Source organism: Podarcis melisellensis, assembly GCF_964234715.1.
Source record: "Podarcis melisellensis genome assembly, chromosome: 3".
NCBI classification, from domain to species: Eukaryota; Metazoa; Chordata; class Lepidosauria; order Squamata; family Lacertidae; genus Podarcis; species Podarcis melisellensis.
Genome location: NC_138530.1, coordinates 66,916,079 through 66,934,461, shown reverse-complemented (window position 1 = coordinate 66,934,461; position 18,383 = coordinate 66,916,079). Strand labels below are relative to the sequence as shown.

Here is an 18,383-nt window from a genome sequence, read left to right as displayed (position 1 = left end):
CCTTCTTTCTCATTCGGCTGCTGAAAAACAAAGCTACTAGAGGCAATGTAGTAATAACTATTTTTAGTTTCAAAAGCCTATTCATTTGCTTGAATGTTTTATTCATAAAATTATTCTCCATAATCTTCAGGACAAGCATTCATTCGTTAGTATATTTCAAGAAGTGATACAGAGAGATTAATAAAATCAATACTGAGGCATTTAATGCTTTCATAAAGATTTATAGGACAAAAGAGAAGCATTCATATTTTCATTACTGATGATCATGTCATTCTAAAACATTTTTAGTATGAAAAGATTATTATGAATTACTTATGAGTAATCAGTGTGGGGAGAAACATTATGATGCATTCAGAAAATCAGTGTGATATCAAAATAATTTTTCATACACAAATGCCCTTTTCTGCATGGCATGTCTTTGACAATTTAATTTGAATATTACTAGCAAACAAAGGAAACAAAAGCACCCATTGATATTAAAACTAGAATATTTTAGCCCACTAATCCAGACCATTTTCTATCCAAGTTACGCACACTAAATGCCTTTGCATGAATTATACTGCACTTTCATGAGGTCGTAACAGATGCACATCTTTTAAAAAACTTGTGAAACTGGTCACCACTTTATCCCTTGGTCTAGGACTAAAAGCCCTGATTGCTCTTTTGTGCTCATAGCCAATGTTCCCTAGTTGTTTCAAAAGGTATGGAAAATGTGACACTATTCTTTAGCCCTCTGTTCTGCATCTGATATCAGTAATGGCAGTTTCATATTGCAAATCTAATGCAGTTCAAAGGAACTACCACGGTATTTCCATTTACTGTACTTGTTCTGCTAGCCATGCTATTTTAGGTCTTTCCATTTTTTTCCTGTTAACTTCTGTTAATCTTGCTTTTCAAGATTTCAAGTGTTGCTTGAAATTTAAAAACAAATGCAAATTGATGTGCTTATGTACAAATTGTGACATGAATGTTTTACTTAATTATTTGTTTCCTGTACCTGCAGTCAGGTTTTAATGCCACTGGAAACAGACCAGATGTGAATACATAACAAAACAGGGATTCCCACCCCCTCATATGACATGTTAATTTATCCTCCTCCATTGACAATACTCAGATTCTGTAGAACACGGTACATTCATTTAAAAGATACAGTTCCCTAAAACTATTGCTGAAGATTGTTTACACAACATAATTACAATTCCAGTAGAGAAACTGGAGGAAAATACAATCTGTTTTGTTTTCCAAAACAAAAATTAGAATGACTGCAATATCCTGTATAATTTGCAGTAAATATTTTTTTAAAAAAAGACTATAGGTAATACACTGATTGAAAATTAACTAAGTTTTGGCTGACAGAAGCATATTTCCAAGCAAAGTTTGTGTGCAAACTAGATAGGGACTACACCAGCAGGTTCACCTTCCTATCAAACCAGCTTCCCTATTTGGATCAGGGACTCTGTGAGAAAGAACTGGTCTACAAAGACAAATTATATGATAATGCTATAAGTAGTCTGGACCTCAGTCTTCTCAAAATCTAAGAGGAACTGGTTGTGGTTTGTGAGCCTGATTCTACCCACCCTCCTGTTCTGGATCTGCAAAGAAAGGCGAGTACAGAGCTGCTTCCCTGTGCTTCTCCTGAGAGCATGAGCAACTATGAAACATCTAATACAGGAAATGAACCAAAATAACGTTATTAAAAACTAGAGTTGACAGGTACTAAGATTACTGGAAGAGAATAAAGGTTTTAATCCAGATAATGTATCTTCAAAGTAGAGAATCCAATTTAAACTCTTGATGCACTAATGGAAAATCTTGTGGCACTTCAGGTACAAATAAAAAGCTAAAATTAACCTGAGGCTTCTCATTATATGTTCAGAAAGAAGGACAGGCACATAACCTAATGACAACTACTTGCACATATTTTCTTGAGAACACGATGAGCTAGTTTCTTTAGGGGAAAGCTACACATTCTCCTGAGTGTTAATTAACTGCAGCTAGGGAGCTTGGGAAACTGCTGCCTTTTGAGCCAAGATCCATTGGGAACTTCATTTCTCAGATTCCCTAGCATACAGGCCTCCCCAACAGACAATGATAAGTTTAGGAGAAAGGGAAGCAAGCAGTGAAGGCTTTCCCCTGGGAAAATTGTTTTTGAGAACTGTTTAAGAAAACTCAAAAGGGTGCCTGCCTTTCACCAGACTTGAGGGATATCAATGTTTTGCAATATCCATCTGATGACTTGGTTTACCACTGAGATTAAGACCATAAGGAATACAATTCTTTCACTTGTATTAATGTGAAACCTATTAAAAAATCCTACTGCAAAAAAGGAAAAAACAAACCACAGGACTGTAAATACTCTCTAAGAAGATATAGCAACATTCACTTCCTATTTGAGACAGTTTTATTGTGATAAATATGTTAGAGCAGCTAGACTAGGGACAGGGAACCTTTAGCCCTCCAGAAGCTGCTGGACTCCAAATCCCAGCAACCCCAGTCAACATAGCCAATAGTCAAGGATGATAGGACCAGAAGTCCAACAACAGCTGACTATCATTGCAGTGGCCTACTGTCTCAGTTTTTATGGTGGTTTTACTGAAATTTCATTATGCTTTAAATTGTTTTGAAACCCTTTTTGTAAGCTATGATGTTGGCAGATGAGGTATAAATTTTAGAATGCAAATTACAATAATCTATGATAAATGCTTCAGCATATAGTATTGTTCCACTGCTTTAGCATAGTAAATTTCATTGCTACAATGTAGAGAAATGTTAGAACTGACACTGGATTTGGTAGTCTCTTTCCTATAATTATTTTGCATAAAATAATTGTGTTAGCATTGTTTTAGACATGGGTTGAGATTCGGTGGGAAACAGCTCTAATATGTGGATTTGGCTCTCCAATGAGTCCTCCTCCCTCTGACACATTGCTGCATTAGATGTAAGCTCACAACTGTCAACAAGCTCTACTGAAGCTGATCTACTTCAGCAAAGGAAATTTGTCAGGAACAGGGAACAGGGTCTGCCACATACTAACAACACCTTCCAATCTGAGGCAGAAGAAATAGAGAGATATTGGGGACAGACGGAGGACCAGAATAGCACAGCACATGGCACAAGTCTAAAATTACAGCAGCTAGGAATCACACTTTCACTTCACACAGAAGTGAAAGAAATTGACCTACAGAAAGTGGTAAAAGCGAGTGCACTGAGCAGGAATAAACTTCTTCATTCTGTGCTAGCAAAAGACAGTAACTACTGAAGCATCCTTAATCAGCGTCCTGCTGATTAACTTGTTAACATATATAAAGCCCTGAACAACTCAGGACCAGGTTATCTGAAAGACTGCCTGCCTCAGTATATTATTATTATTATTATTATTATTATTATTATTAGTCATTGATATTGTTGTCATTTATTACCCAGCTGATGTCTGTGAGCTCCCAAAAGGGCCTTTGGTCCACTGGAAACCCCCACTAACTGAAAAGGAGGAGGAATCCATTTTTGCCAATTCTCTCTTCTCCAAGCTACCTTTCACATTGCTCTGGAGGGGCCCCCTGTTAGGATATTTCCGTTCCACCTTAAAAGGGAGCAGGATGTTTGTGTTGCAGCCTGCGTATTTCCTGTTCACAGGATGTTTCTGTTGTGTCTATGCTTTCGTTTCTTTCTCTGTGCCTGAGACACTGAAGCAGGCAGTCATGTTTTCTTTGTTCTGACCAATGCTGAATAAAGTTGTAAATAATGCTCTCCTGAGTGTGTCTTTCGCTGTGCGAATTCTGCTGATAGAGCGTGCATCAGCTCTGGAATGTGGCAAGCTATTTCTGGAACTCGTGTCACTAATTGAATGATACTGTGTTGTCTACAGGAGATTGGTGGACATCCGGAGGCGGCTTGGGGGCCATGATGGACTTTGTCTCCTTGGCAGTATCCCAACCCCCCCCCAACCCTTTGAAGCCAATTTTCAGGGTGTGTGCTGGGAGCTGCAACGGAAGGGTGAATAGGGTTGCCATATGTCTGGGAATTCCCGGGCGTGTCCTGTTTTCACAGTCCTACATGCCCTTCCCTTTGCCATACACGAAGCACGCAATCATCAGTTGCTTCAGATGTGAAAACTTCTCTTCCACTAACCCATAAGACTGGACCCTGTTTTACATGTTTGAATCTTCAAGAGTTTTTTCTATCACTGTTATACTTTTTAATATTGCTGTTTTACTGGTTTAGCTTGTGCTTTTTTTGGTTTAATAATCTACTCTTTGTTTGTTACACTATACACAGCTTAGAGATTTTTGTAACGTTAAATAGTATATAAATGCTTTTTACAAAAATAAACAATAACAAAAAGGTTGTGCTCATCAAACCAGGCACAGGAAATCCAACATTCAAAGATTCAAGACTGTATACAACTAATAAGCTACAAAACATCAGTCAAAACCACTGCAGCTTTGATTAAAATTCCAGCATCCTATTTCTTTCCTCATCCAACAAGAGACAGCAAGGAGTAACAGTTTAAGTGCATGTTCTTTCTATTGTGTCAGCACAGCAAAAATTGTAGACTGCATCCCAAGCAGCTATGAGTTCCAACCCCCAAAGCAACCTATGATAAACAATATAATGGGGGACGGGGACGGGACGGACACACCAAAGATTTGCGTTGAGAGGATTTTCTCTAAGCCTCATATGAACTTGGGTACAATACAAATTGTCTAGGGGAAATGCTTCCTTTGTGCATAGTCTAATTTCCCTGAATGTATATTGGCCTTCATTGCCATACAGCACTCAACCTGTGTATTTCACTCACAGATACCTCTACCCTCATCCTCATATTGGCCAGATTCATAAGCATTTTACCAAGTCAGCATTGCAGAACAGAAGAAACTAGCTGATTATTTTACCTTAAGTGAATCAGAAAATTTAGTATCTTACCTCAGGCCAAAGATATGAGACTGCTCATAATTGAACAATGAATGAATTTTAGCTTCTGTGTTCACAATTATAAGCCTGTCAATGATATCCTGAAATATAAGCACCAATTTTATTAATATGTGACCAGCACTTTGAGCAGACAACATTATTACTCAACCATTTTCATTAAGCCACATTTTTAAAGTATATGGACAAGTATATGATTTGGTTGTTACATTTCCTCACAAATAGCTCTTAAACTGGCAAGAAGCAATTCAGCAAACTGTTCTTGTGTTTAAAAAGTAAGTATTTTCCCCATTTCATTCCAGTCAGTTTCTCTGACTCGAGTGAAAACAGAATCATAAAAATAGTCATTATCAGATGCTCTACATGTATTTAATACCCAGTGCATTTATTTTTAAATCTATGTGTGCATCTGGGGAAAACACAGTGAATAAGTATAGAATAACATTCCTATAAAGGAAAACTGTTCCTAATTGGAAGTTTACTTCCTTAAACAAGTAAATTTTTACAACCTTGCTAATGTGAGAGTGTAAGTAATCCGCCAAGAATAGAGATTTGGCAACATCTTTTGATTTGATCTTACATCCAAAGTACTTTGACACTTCGAACAGCTAACCAACTCCGTCTACACTGAGCAAAAACACTTTTGCCCAGCTGTAGCAGCCAAGAGTAAGGTTTCCAGTTTCTTTCCCAAAACCCCAGAATAAATGTGAATAGCCAAAGGGGATCTGACACTATACTCTTTATTTCAAGTCAGATCATTGGACCATATAGCTCAGTACTGTCTGCACTGACTGGCAGCAGCTCTCCCGGTTTCAAGCAGGAGTCCTTCCCAGCCCCATATGGAGATACCAGGAATTGAACATGGGGCCTTCCATATGGAAAGCAGATGCAACTGAGCAACAACCCTTCCTTAAATGAGAGTCATAGTGTGCTTGCCATGGTAGCAGGGGAGATCATAGACATTGCGCTACCTGAGACAAAAGACAAGATAGCATATTGCATGGTCAGACTGGCAGTAGAATTTTATTTCAACCTGATGGCAGAGTAATGCCCTTCACTGCACCAGAGAGTAGCAGGCTAGGTTCTGGGCACAGAGCAGGGTTGCAAAGCACACACACTTACCATCTCTGGAGAGCAGGGCAGGTGATTGGCTTTTCACCAGTTAGATTTGTACAGTACATGATTTTTGGTTGTTAAATGTTTATAGTGTTCAGCTGAAGTAAGAATTGAGTGGATGAAGTGGTATAATGTGTACAAAGAAAGTGTGATGGCTGAATGAGTAGTATCCGAGTATGGTTCTTGAATTCCTGATTTGTATTATTCATTATAAGGATACTTTTCTGCAATATTGGTGTTTGTGTGCTTTAAAGATAATATTGCAATTATGTTGCATTCTGTTGCTATATTTTGCTGTTATATTATATTGATGTATTTTGATGGATCCTTGTTTTGTATAAGATTTGCTTTTGTTTTTTATTTTACATTGTTTAGATATTTGTTATGTTGCTTAAAGGAAACCAGCTATAGTCACATAGAACTCATATATGTCCTACTACAGAGGGATAGAAGTATAAAAGTGTCATGAAACAACCCAATGCAGCTTGATCAACATTACACCAAGATAAGTGTTCCGGTCAAAAGGAAGAGCAACAGAATGAAGAAATCCAAAAAGAACCATTTACACCAAGGTCATCTACAGTGATGGCAACACAAGCAGACATCTGGTTGACCACACAGCCCACAGATGCATCACTGGAAGTGGGAAGAGCCATCCCCAAGATTCAGGAACTGCCCTCAAAAAAGAAAGGTCACAGATACCTTTATGGTTTAAATTACCTTCAGGGATGGCATAAAGCACAGCAACACCAAACACAGTAATATCTGTACCCTGGATCTCCCAAGTGGGCCACGGGTAAAAGACCAAGAAAAGGAAAAACACATTCCAGTTCAGGGAACGTCAACCTTTTTGAGGCAGCGGGTGCATATGCAATTTTAAGGAAGTGCTTGAATGCCAGTCACTAAATGGCTGCCACAAGGGCATGGCGTAACACAAAAATGGCTGCCATGTCTAAAAGAGCAGGAATACAAAAAGTATTCAACCCTTCCCTATCAATGAAGAAAAGGCATGTGCATCAGTCACCACCACGCTCACTCACAGAGGAAAGCTCTTTGCACCTCTCCTCTGCTCAGAGTAGGAGGCGGGGTGTCCAATCCTGGCATCCAATGAAATGTGGGCATGTCTGAGGGGGCATGAGGAAAGGCCGAACCAACGCAAACACAACCTGAACAGGATGAGCAAAGCATGTCTCATGAATCATGGATTTTTGAAGGAATCTTATTGAACCCTTTCTCAAGAACCATAAGAGGTGCTGCTAGGCAGGCTGGCACACACAGGTGCCAAAATTGTGGCTCTGGTTCTACTTTGACATTGGTTATAATTAAATATATCTATATTTCCTTAGATATGCAAAATATTTTTATACATATACAGATTTTATATGATATAAAGAATAATTTTATTATAATCAAATCCATTGCTTACACTTGAAAGAAGAGATTTGTCTTTAGACAAGAGAAAGCAGCATCTGCAGATTATTATTTAAGTATTACATTTTCCTATGACTGTAGGAAAAATAGATTCACACTGAGGACACTGTGCATATACTGCCCTCATGCTGCATGCAAGGAAGAAATGCTGAAAATGTACTTGGAACCTAAGCAGCAATAGAACACCAAACCCATATGAAGCTTCTTATTTTTATTGAACAGATTTGTAAACCACTCATGATTGTCAAAAGGAGATACAAAATTATAAAGTTAAAGCAATAAGAAAACATTAAATCCATTTGCAAAAAGAGCTTGTTTCAATCAGAGCAATATAACCATTCAAAAGAACTTTTCAAAAAGGATTGAAAGCCAAGCTACTTACTATAATATCTGTAGGAACTTCACGGAGAGAATATTCTGGTTTATTAGGTATCGCTTGATCACCTATCAGTTCGTAAACAGCAGGGTAGGATAACAAGTTTATCAGAGCTAGAAAAGACTAAAGCAGGAAATGGTGACACAGTAAACAAAATGATTACTGGCATTTCTTTCCAGCAGGCGTTCTAAATGAATTCTGATGTTATAGTTTTAATACATTTTTAGTCTTATTGTATCAAGTCTTCTGTACACTGCTTAGAGGCTACTGTCATTGAGTTATACAAATTGTCAAAATAAATAAATAAATCTAAAGCCTGTTACAAAAGCTGTTAGTATTACTTTGGTCTTCACAAATATGATATATAAAGAGTGACCTTTTATTGGACCAACTCCTATCAGTGTGGGTGTTTTCAAGCTGTAGCGTTGAACAGAATGGAAAGGTAAGTTTGCATCCCAGGCAGAGCAGGGCTATTTAAAGATAATTAAAGACATTTGCAGAGCGCCTACTGTGGAAAAGAAGGCGGAAAGGAAATCTAATGCAAACAGCTGGAATGAACGCCCACTGCAAATCACAGACATTAAAGCAATACCAGTTGGCTTAGCCTTTATAGGAGCAGGGGTTGGAAAATGGCAGATCAAGCAAGGTTGAATCCAGGTATAAGGAAACAAATAGCATTGAGGGCTGCCACAAATCCAAACGCTGCTGCCTTTAGCGAGAATCTCCTTCAGTGAAGCCCAGACTACATTTGCACTTTAAACCTGGAGGGCAGACCAAGGTAATACAAGTCTAACTACAGGGACACTACCTTCCAGTACAGTAACTCTGCACCATGGCATTGTACTGACAAGAGTTAGCATAGCACAGCCGTTATTTTACAATTAGACCATTGTAGCAGGCTGGATAATCCCCTGCTTTAGGACAGGCATGGCCATTCATAGACTAGGCTGCTGAGAGCAAATAGGATGAGCTCTATGTATAGCAGTTTCTCTCTCAGCCTGAATAATGTATATTTAAAATATACATGGCTATGCTCAACCCGTAAGATCACTGAAGAGTGATATTGCTGCATCACACAGAGATAGAAAAAAAGATTGTACAATAAAATCCAGGCAGTCTAGGGTGCTTCCCAAAGGAACAGTAACTACATTATGAAGTAGGAACAGTCACTTAGTTTTTATTTCTCAAGATATGCTTGTTTAAATTCTACCAAAGAATTACGTTGAGGTGGTGATTATTTGCAAGAAGTGTGGGTTGTGACTTTAATATGGGTACTGTTTTATTCTGGATAATTGTCTTTATTTGTAGTTGTTAGCAATTATGTTCTGTATTATGGCCTCTGGCCGAGATAATAAAACTGATTGATTGAAACATATTCACTGAATCCTGATGCGATTATACGTAACTCAAACTGATTTTGCTCCTCTTCTTTAAACTTCCAAAATATTAACGCTAAATAAAGTTAGCACTTCTTTTTCTTTTTGAATTCTGGAGTCCTATTCTCTATCCTTATTAGCAAGTTTATCAAGAACACATCCTCAATAAAAAGCATATCAGAGCATGGTACGGCAATCCCATGCTATTCTTTTATTGTTTCCCCAATACTCTACCTTAGCATAAGACATAATTTACAACCTGCAAGCTACAAGCAACTAAAGGAACATCCCAAGGAAAACATTCTGCTTCAGATAAAAACTATATTCACATATTAATGTGCAAAAGAAAATTCAAACCACCTTCTGACAGCTCCGATCAATGGGATCAACTGGTGTTGATCTGGGATGAGTTACTCGGACATCATCTCTTCCACACTCCAGAACACCCCACAATTCGGTAACAAGTGCTTTTATAAATCCTAGGAAGAGAGTATTTTATTCACAAGGACTCTGTCATATTTTATAGCAGCGGTCCTAGCAAACATTATTGGACAGGAACCACACTGAGAACACTTTCCATAAGAGTTAAGCTGATAATGCTACCACAGCTCTTCACTAATGAAACTATCCTCTTTCATAACATGCACAGTTTCTAAAATGGTGTCTTAATCTGTACTGTTACACACCATAATAGGAACAGTTGGTGCAGCCACCTCCACATTTCAGGTGGGGGCTCTGTTTCGTTCCACATGGACTTTGCTCTGGAACACTCAGGGCCTCAGCGGGTGGAATTCCATGTAGCACTGGGGTGTGCACATGGGAAACAAGGCCCGCTCGTGCAATGGGACTTTCCCACCTCTCCAACCCCAAAGCCCTCTAAACCTGTTCTGAGGGTTTCCCCAAACCTCCAGGGCAGGTTTAGGAAGCTCCGTTGAAGCCTTAATCCCATGCACACAACAATTTAGTTGAATCCCACATCATGATCTGACATTACATGACCAAGCATGGCAGCATCTTTGGGCTTGAATGCTCCTCTCCCTCCTTCCCTTGCAAAAAATTTCTCCCTCATTTCCTTGTTTGATGCAAATCACAGCTTTTGGAAAACCATGGCTTGCCTTTTATTCAGACGAGCAAAGGAGGGAGGCATTTGCAAAGTGGAGGATGGAGAAGAAACAGATTTTCAAATATATAATGCAAAACCATGGTTTGGCATTCTGTCTGAACTGTCCCATACAGAAGCACAAAGAAAGGATGATAGAATAAAATAAATTATTTGCTCTGATGCTTGCTGACAAAAGTCAAAGCTATAGACACAATTCTAACTATGTCAATAGGAGTTAAGTCCTACTGAATTCAGGGGTGCTTGCTCTCCGAGAATTGGGATTAGGATTGCAGCCTTAATTACCAAGATTTATTCATGATAATCTATACAAAAAGTTACCTGAACTCTGCAGAGCTACAGCACCTGCAGCTGTTGCAGCTACTTGCGATACAATTGCTCCATAACCAAACTTTTCAAATCCACAGACCTAACACAAACAAATTATAACAAACCATAAATTTCAAGGGCTCAAACACCTTAGCTATACAGGAGGAACACAGTTTATACAAGTTAAGAATAACGGTGCTTTTTATATATTGTTTGTTTTGGAACAAACAATTAATTCCATAACCAAATGTATCGTTAACAAGCATCACCTAATTAACATTCTGATGCTATTATACCGCTTTAACAGAGAAAGGTTATAGCATAGGCAATAAAGACTGCTCAGGCAAACTAAGTGATGAAAATATTGTTTCGTGTGTGTGTGTGTGAATGATTATACCTACTTGGAGGTTTTTTGTGAACCTGTTGAACATGAAAGTCACACACTCGTTTACTGTTCCTGTATTCTGCAGCAGCAAAAGCCCTTTAGGTGTAGCTGCAAAATTTAGCAAGTCATCCAACAACGTCTCTTCCAGTACAATACTGGAAAAAAGCAAACAGATAAAAACTAAATTAAAGTACCCACAAATAAACAACAACAACCACCAAGTAACCTCTCCCCCAATGAATAAAGGGATTCTTTTAGTAATGTTTTGCATAAAAGGCTCATTTGTTATAGCAAAGACATAGACTGGTCTACCAGTATATAATTTCTATTAGAAAAAATGTTTCCATTCAATATTGCTTACACTACTCAATTCACCATCTGGGTGCAATTAATTCATTTAGGAAAGCAGCTGTATATCTGTGCTTGTTCTACCTACGCGACAGCTGTCTCCCCCTGAAGGTCTAAAGCCCTTCTCTTGGATCTAATAGGTTTGTCTGTTAACTCTTCTGACACATTTCCCTCCAACAATGATACCCTTTCAACATATACAAAAGAGGCTGAGAGCAAAGCAAGAGTTTAACTCTATTACTCTTTTGATCATTTGCTTAAGTTTCTACTACCCGACAAAGAGAGGGTAGTAAGGCAGCAAAGCATAATGGTGATAATGCCAACTCAGTGAATTGCACATACAAGCAAACTCTTCCCTCAGCAGGCAAGGATCCACAAGTTGCACCTATTGTTACTGACCATAGGATGGTGCTAGCTGTGCTCATGGTACCCAATCCCTAGTTCTTAAATTGCTTTCCAGATCATATATATGCATGCTTACCTACTGAGAGTTCAACAGAATTTACTCCTAAGCATGCATATAATTGTATTCTAAGGTCCAGTGCCAATGTAATGTGAACCTGCTACAAACTCAGGTCTGCAAATTTGGCAGCCTGAAGAATACCAACTCCCTTCCCACCCCCTTGCTTTCCTTTGTTTGCCTTAATTACATTTTAATGTCATTTATTGCTGCATTCAGATGATCAAATCTTAAGTAACCTGCAGGCAGGCTGCCTCTTTGCTCCCCTTTCATGTGAACATAGAAGCAAGCCAGGAAGCAATAGTTAACCATAACTTCCATTACTTTCCCATTACTTTCAGTAATTAATGGATTCCAAATGAGCCAAAACCTAAAGCTTACTTACACTTGCTTTTCAGAACCTGGCTTCCTTAAAAGCCATTAACCAAACTTCCTGATTCTGATGCAACATGAAGCTCTGTTTAACTACAGCTTCTCAGCTTGTTCGTTTACTTCTGCAAAGGAGCAACATGTGGGTACATGAAGCTTGTGAATATCTTCACTCGTTAAGCTGTGGTTCGATTATCTGAACATGGCCAGTTACATAAATGCATACCTTATCCTTCACTATTACAAATCATGTAAAACAATTAAACACAAAAATCACATACAAGGCAACAGAAACAATGGAACAGTAAAATCATAGAAGTCATATGCCTAACCTGAAATTGTGGGGGTACATTGAGAAGGGCACCTGAAGATGATCTTGGCGTACAAAAAATCTGTGGGAGAAGGCAGTCCTAATATTACACTTGCTCCAACACTAACCCTAGTTAACGCTAACCAGGTTCTTTCTTAATACAGTTTTTAGCAAATCTATGTGATATTCTGGTAAGTCTAGCTAACACTACCCATGATTAGCATTTGTACAGATGTAACAGAAAAGTGTTATTAAGAGTGACAAGGAGAGAGAAACAGGTGATATCTGTGTTGGAGTGGGATGCGGCACTGGAATGCCTGTTTTTAGGGCAAGACTGGTTTTTAGTAGGCAAACCATAGTTTGCAGCAAACAAGCATTGCACTAGCAATGGATCTACTATGAACCCAAACTTTGTTCACCACTCTGAAAGGACTGGAAAGAAAAAAACACTAGAGCAATATAATCATCCAATGAGAAGAGAACACACACAGACCCGCCTAAGAATACCCATCTCTAAAACTGAATTCTTCACTTATAGAAAGTGAAATCTGAAGTATAGAGTATCTCTAATATTGATATAGGTATCCAAAAGCTACCTATATTCAGAGAGACACACACACATTTTGAGGCTAATAATGGGAAAAAGAATGTGCACCCTCTTTGAATTCTGTGGTTTTACATATAGAGACATAACAACAATCATCTGTTCCTTAGCAGGTCTTAAAATTAGGTAAATACAACCTCAGATGAACAATAACAAATGACATATTACACCATGTCAAGATTTATTTAACAGAAATAAAGCCAAAATGGAGAAAACATGTGAAAAACTAAGTACACCATTTTTCCATCCACAGGAATTAAGAGGCCAAGTAGCAGACAGATGCTGCTAATCAAATGCGCTTGCTTGCTTAATTGATCATCAGTAAGTGTGCCCACCTCTATAAAAGCCAAAGTTTTAGCAGTTTGCTGGTCTGGATCATTCAGATATGTTTTAGCACAATGCCAAGGAGGAAATAGGGCACAGTGCTCTTAGAAAAGCAAGTGCTGCTACCCATGAAACTGGGAAGGGTTCTAAGGCCATCTCCAACCAATTTTAAGTCCATCATTCTACAGTGAGAAAGATTATTCAAAAGTGGAAAACATTAAAGTCAGTTGCAGTCTTCCCAGGAGTGGATGCCTTAGCAAATTCATCCCAAGATCAGACTGTGCAGTGCTCAAATTGCAAAAACCCCAAGAATTCCATCTCAGGCCCTACAGGCCTCAGCTAGCATGTTAAATGTTAAAGTTCATGACAGCACAATTAGAAAAAGACAGAACAAGTATAGTTTGCTGGGAAGGATTGCCAGGAAAAAGCCTCTTCCCTCTAAAAAGAACATGGCAGAACAGATTAGTTCAGTTGCATCTTAACAAACCACAAGATTTCAGGAACAATGTCCTTTGGACAGACAAGACCAAAGTGGAGATGTTTTGTCATAATGCACAGCGCCATGTTTAGCAAAAACCAAACACAGCACAAGCACCTCACACCAACTGTCAAGCATGATATTGGAAGGGTGATGATTTGGGCTTATTTTGCAGCTACAGGACTTGGGAAACTTGTGGCTATTGAGTCAACTATGAACTCCTCTGTATACTAAAGTATTCTACAGTCAAATGTGAAGCCATCTGCCTGACAGCTGAAGCCTGGTTGAAATTGGGTCATGCAACAGGACAAGGATCCCAAGCACACCAGCAAATCTACAACAGAATGGCTGAAAAAGAATAGAATCAACGGCCCAGTCAAAGTCCAGACCTCAGTACAATTGAAATGCTGTGCGGGACCTTAAGAGAGCTGTGCATCAACAAATGCCAGCAAACCTCAATGAACTGAAGCAACGTTGTAGAGAAGAGTGAGGCAAAATTCCTCCACAATGATGCGAGAGACTGATTAAGTCCTACAGAAAATGATTACTTCAAGTTATTGCTGCTAAAGGTGGTTCTACAAACAACTGAATCATAAGGTGTACTTAGTTTTTCACACATAGCTTTTCAATTTCCGTTTTATTTCTGTTAAATACATCATGACACAGTGTCATATGCCATTTGCTATTGTTCATCTGAGGCTGCATTTACATAATTTTAAGTCCTGCTAAGGAACAGATGATTGCTATTATGTCTTCATATGTAAAGCCACAGAATTCAAAGAGGGTGCACTTTCTTTTTCCCATGACTGTATGTTTTAGGCATGTTAGGTATTAAATTGTCACATGAAATCTGATATATCAATTACATTTTAATCAAAACTTTAAAAATATTAAACGTGATTTTATATTATACAGTGCTTACTTTTTAAAAATGCATTTATATGCTGCTAGATTTTTCTTCTATGGAATTATCATTGTAAGCAACATATTTTTTAAAATAAAGTGATTGCTGTCTTATAGTCTGACAGTAAAATAACTTACTTCATTTTATAAATAGTCAGTGGATGCTGACATTACAAAAAAGAAAAATGCCTGTTGAAAATGATTTAAACCAATCGTAATTAATATATACCCATAAACTGTGATGTCTTCATTGCCTTGGCCAATACATCTTGCATGGAAAAATGACAGCTTATAAAAGCTAAACAGAATTTATAGCCTGTTTCAATTTGCATGTCACATGTCATCATTATGAAAAAATATGCCATTCCCATTTCTAGGAATATAGACTTGGGGAACAAGTGATTGAAAATAAAAAGTATGAAGCGCTGTATTGACACATGGAATTCAGAAGTTCTTAAAATGCAGAAACCACATAAATAATAATTATCTCTATAATAATAACATTCAGCGGTGAAAGCTGATAGCTACACACACCCAAAGAAGAGGAAAGATGTTCATATTCAGGAGAACTACATGCTATGCAGAAGTAGAAAAAAGGGGGGGCTAAAAGTGGACATATTTGCACCCCAACCACTGAAACTGCATCTCATGTACCATATGCCTGCCTCACCCAGGTCCTTTTCCAAGTGAGGCTTGCACAACAGATGTCAAAAAGCCACTGTGAAGATTCCTTTCTGAATGTGTTAAGAATCGAAAACAAAGGAGCAAGAAAAGCAACAATAACATTAGTAAACAAAACGGGGATGGGGGCAGATGAAAAAGAGGAAGCAGATGTAGCTGACAGGAAGAGTAAGACTGACGGGAAGAGTAAGAGTAAGACAGAGGGCTGATGAAGGCAGAAGTGACAACATACTGGACAGCTGAAAAGCAAATGAGAGGGAAGGGATGGAAATCATAGCAGAAAAATGGGGAAACTGCAGGACAAGTGCAGAGGAAACAGAAATCAAAGAGAAGAAATGGGAGAAACAATAGGGAGTGAGGAAGACAGAGCAAGCAAAGGGAAAGGGAAGCAAGAGGCTGTGCGAGCCACTAAACTGTATTTTATTTTCCTATGCAGAACTTTGCTGTTGCCTCTGCCTGCTAACAGCAATACAGCTTTATCAGAAAGATTTCCCGTTTTTAAATGTTACCTAATCCCCGTTGCAGGACTTTTCTCATGTATCTCTAAGCAGGTAACCCAAACTAGTACTTACAAGCTCTGTGATTCTTGACTTGCTGATGATACACAATCTGCCCCCGCAACAGGAGTTGGAATTCTCTCCGAAAGCAAACTAGTCTGTCAGAAATGAAAAGCAAATTACATAGATTTACTGTTAGCAACAGTAGCAAATCTAAATTATGATCGCTAACAACATAGTATGATAATGATATTTGATTAAGAATGAGAAATATCTTAAGGGCAGACATATCTGGGGCCTGGGTGGGTGCCTTTCTCCGAGTGTCTACCACCATTTCGGACCCTAGTAGCAACATTACTGCAGTTATCAGTCAACATTGCTTGGCCATTGTTGGTGGGGGTGCTGCAATGGGTGTGTAATGACAATGCTGTTTCTGCTGTCTGATAAACCCACTTGTGTGCAGGGGGGATGGTGGTTGCCTAGTTTCCCAGACCATTATAGTGGCATCACCAGGTATGCCTGTTAAAGAAACCTGCCAGCTACCTGCTTCCAAGTGGGCTTTACCCAGTTGCAGCAACACTGCAATGCACCAGAGAGCCAAATGGATGTTTGGATCCTTCACCACTTACATTAATAATCTAATAATAAATCCTGATACCACTAGATAAACTAGCTTGCAAATGTGCAAGGTGAGAAGCAGCAGCTGCTGCTGCTGCTGCAGCAACAACCACCCGTGTGAAAGTGGGGGCAGCAAGTTGTCACTCTCAGAACCGTTGGGGCATGTGGAACCCCAATATATGCCCCTGTATGATGGGCGCTGACCAACCTATGGGCATCACAAAGTTACTTTGTGAATGTTTCTAATGTAACTCTTGGAACCAAAAGCAAAGCATGCAAGAAATGCAGCACTGGACTTTTCATGACTAATGAAGATTAACAAACAGATCTACTTGCCAACTTAAAAAAATATTTCAAACTCCCAACATCTATTCAAGCCTATTTCACATATAAATTAGAATGTACACATCTGTATACGATACTGGCAATATTTCCCACAGCCTGAGAGGACAAGACTTGCCTATTTTTAAACTACTGTGTACACTGTGGGGATCCAAGAGAAATTGCTACTCCCCCTCCCTCTTTGCTATGCTTGTTACAAAGAGGGCAAAACTAATAATCATCTTTGGGATATTATAACGTTAAGGTGCCACTTTCATGATAAAATCTATACTACAATACTATTTCAGCATAAAAAGTACCCTTTGGGAACAGATGCACACACAAGCAGACATAAACATCTTTTGCATAACTTCTATACATATACTTTGTATAAACAAGGATAGGACTACCTTTTTCCAAGCCTCAGAAATAGATCCATGTAAATGATAAGGTAGCAACACCTCTAAGCCTTCACAAGTGCTATACATCTGGTGGCATACAAAGATGAAAGCACCTTTGAGCACTGGCAACATCTCACACCCAGAAAGAACAGAAATGTCTTCATCAAGAAGCTTCTTTGTAAACTGAACGATAGTATGTGCACCCCTAAGGCTACAAAGAATGAATCATTTCAAAAAACAATGTTTTATTGATTCGGCAGAATTATGATGAAATAAAGCTTTTCAGTTAGTAATTGAAATGTTAATCCTTCTTCTGCTTATACAATATGCTGAGACTTGGCCTAAAGAAAGACTTACTGCCTATCATCTTCCCATGTAAGATGGAAACAAACATGAGCAAAACAAAGTAGGAAGGCTTCTCTCCCCCTTCCACAGAGATCACCAATAAAACTGCTTTATTCTTAGTGAAGCTAACACATCCACCATGTTTTTGAGCAGCATGCTTAGGACTTGGTATGACTGTTTCTTAACAAATAAGCAACAGCAAGACCCAATCCATATTGAAACCATATTGTTGGAAGATGCTGTTTAACTCTCTACACCACCACCTTCCCACCCAATTCATTTGGATTGTGGTCATAATACAGATTATGACCCTTTGCCATAGCTGCTCTTTGTTAAGAAAGTGATATTGCATTTGCAAGTTTTTCCTTTTTTACATTTTTTTTTAAAGAACTCCATTAGTTTTACATATGATTTATATCAACCCACAGCACGTAATCAATGATACCAGGTGCTAAATAGGTATGATCTCAACTATTTAGAAATGTTTGTGCTCATTTCTAAGACAGAGCAACCTGGCTCAGGGAAGGTGTATGAAGGCATTTATACTGCTGTGAAAATGGTGATGTATTCTGAGAAGCACACAATTTTCATATCTCCACATTTCCCAGGATAGCAGAAACACATCTTCAATTTAATTGGGAATACATTCCTTTAACTATTTCCCCTTACATGCCACCTTCTCCAG

General features: G+C 38.6%; 1 protein-coding gene across 5 annotated transcripts in view; it reads right to left on the bottom strand.

Moving 5' to 3' along the window:
• TBC1D32 (TBC1 domain family member 32) overlaps positions 1–18,383 on the bottom strand; it is a 63,639-nt gene that overhangs the window by 23,675 nt on the left and 21,581 nt on the right. For 4 of the 5 annotated variants that reach the window (XM_081905427.1, XM_081905425.1, XM_081905429.1 and 1 more), the window contains 8 exons: positions 17,363–17,564; positions 16,089–16,171; positions 12,549–12,608; positions 11,056–11,194; positions 10,667–10,754; positions 9,586–9,704; positions 7,856–7,972; positions 4,921–5,009 (listed from right to left, as the gene is read on the bottom strand). In XM_081905427.1, coding sequence (XP_081761553.1) covers positions 4,921–5,009; positions 7,856–7,972; positions 9,586–9,704; positions 10,667–10,754; positions 11,056–11,194; positions 12,549–12,608; positions 16,089–16,171; positions 17,363–17,564 — 897 coding nt within the window. The remainder of the gene's footprint in view (positions 1–4,920; positions 5,010–7,855; positions 7,973–9,585; positions 9,705–10,666; positions 10,755–11,055; positions 11,195–12,548; positions 12,609–16,088; positions 16,172–17,362; positions 17,565–18,383) is intronic. The other variant, XM_081905426.1, reaches the window with a different exon arrangement.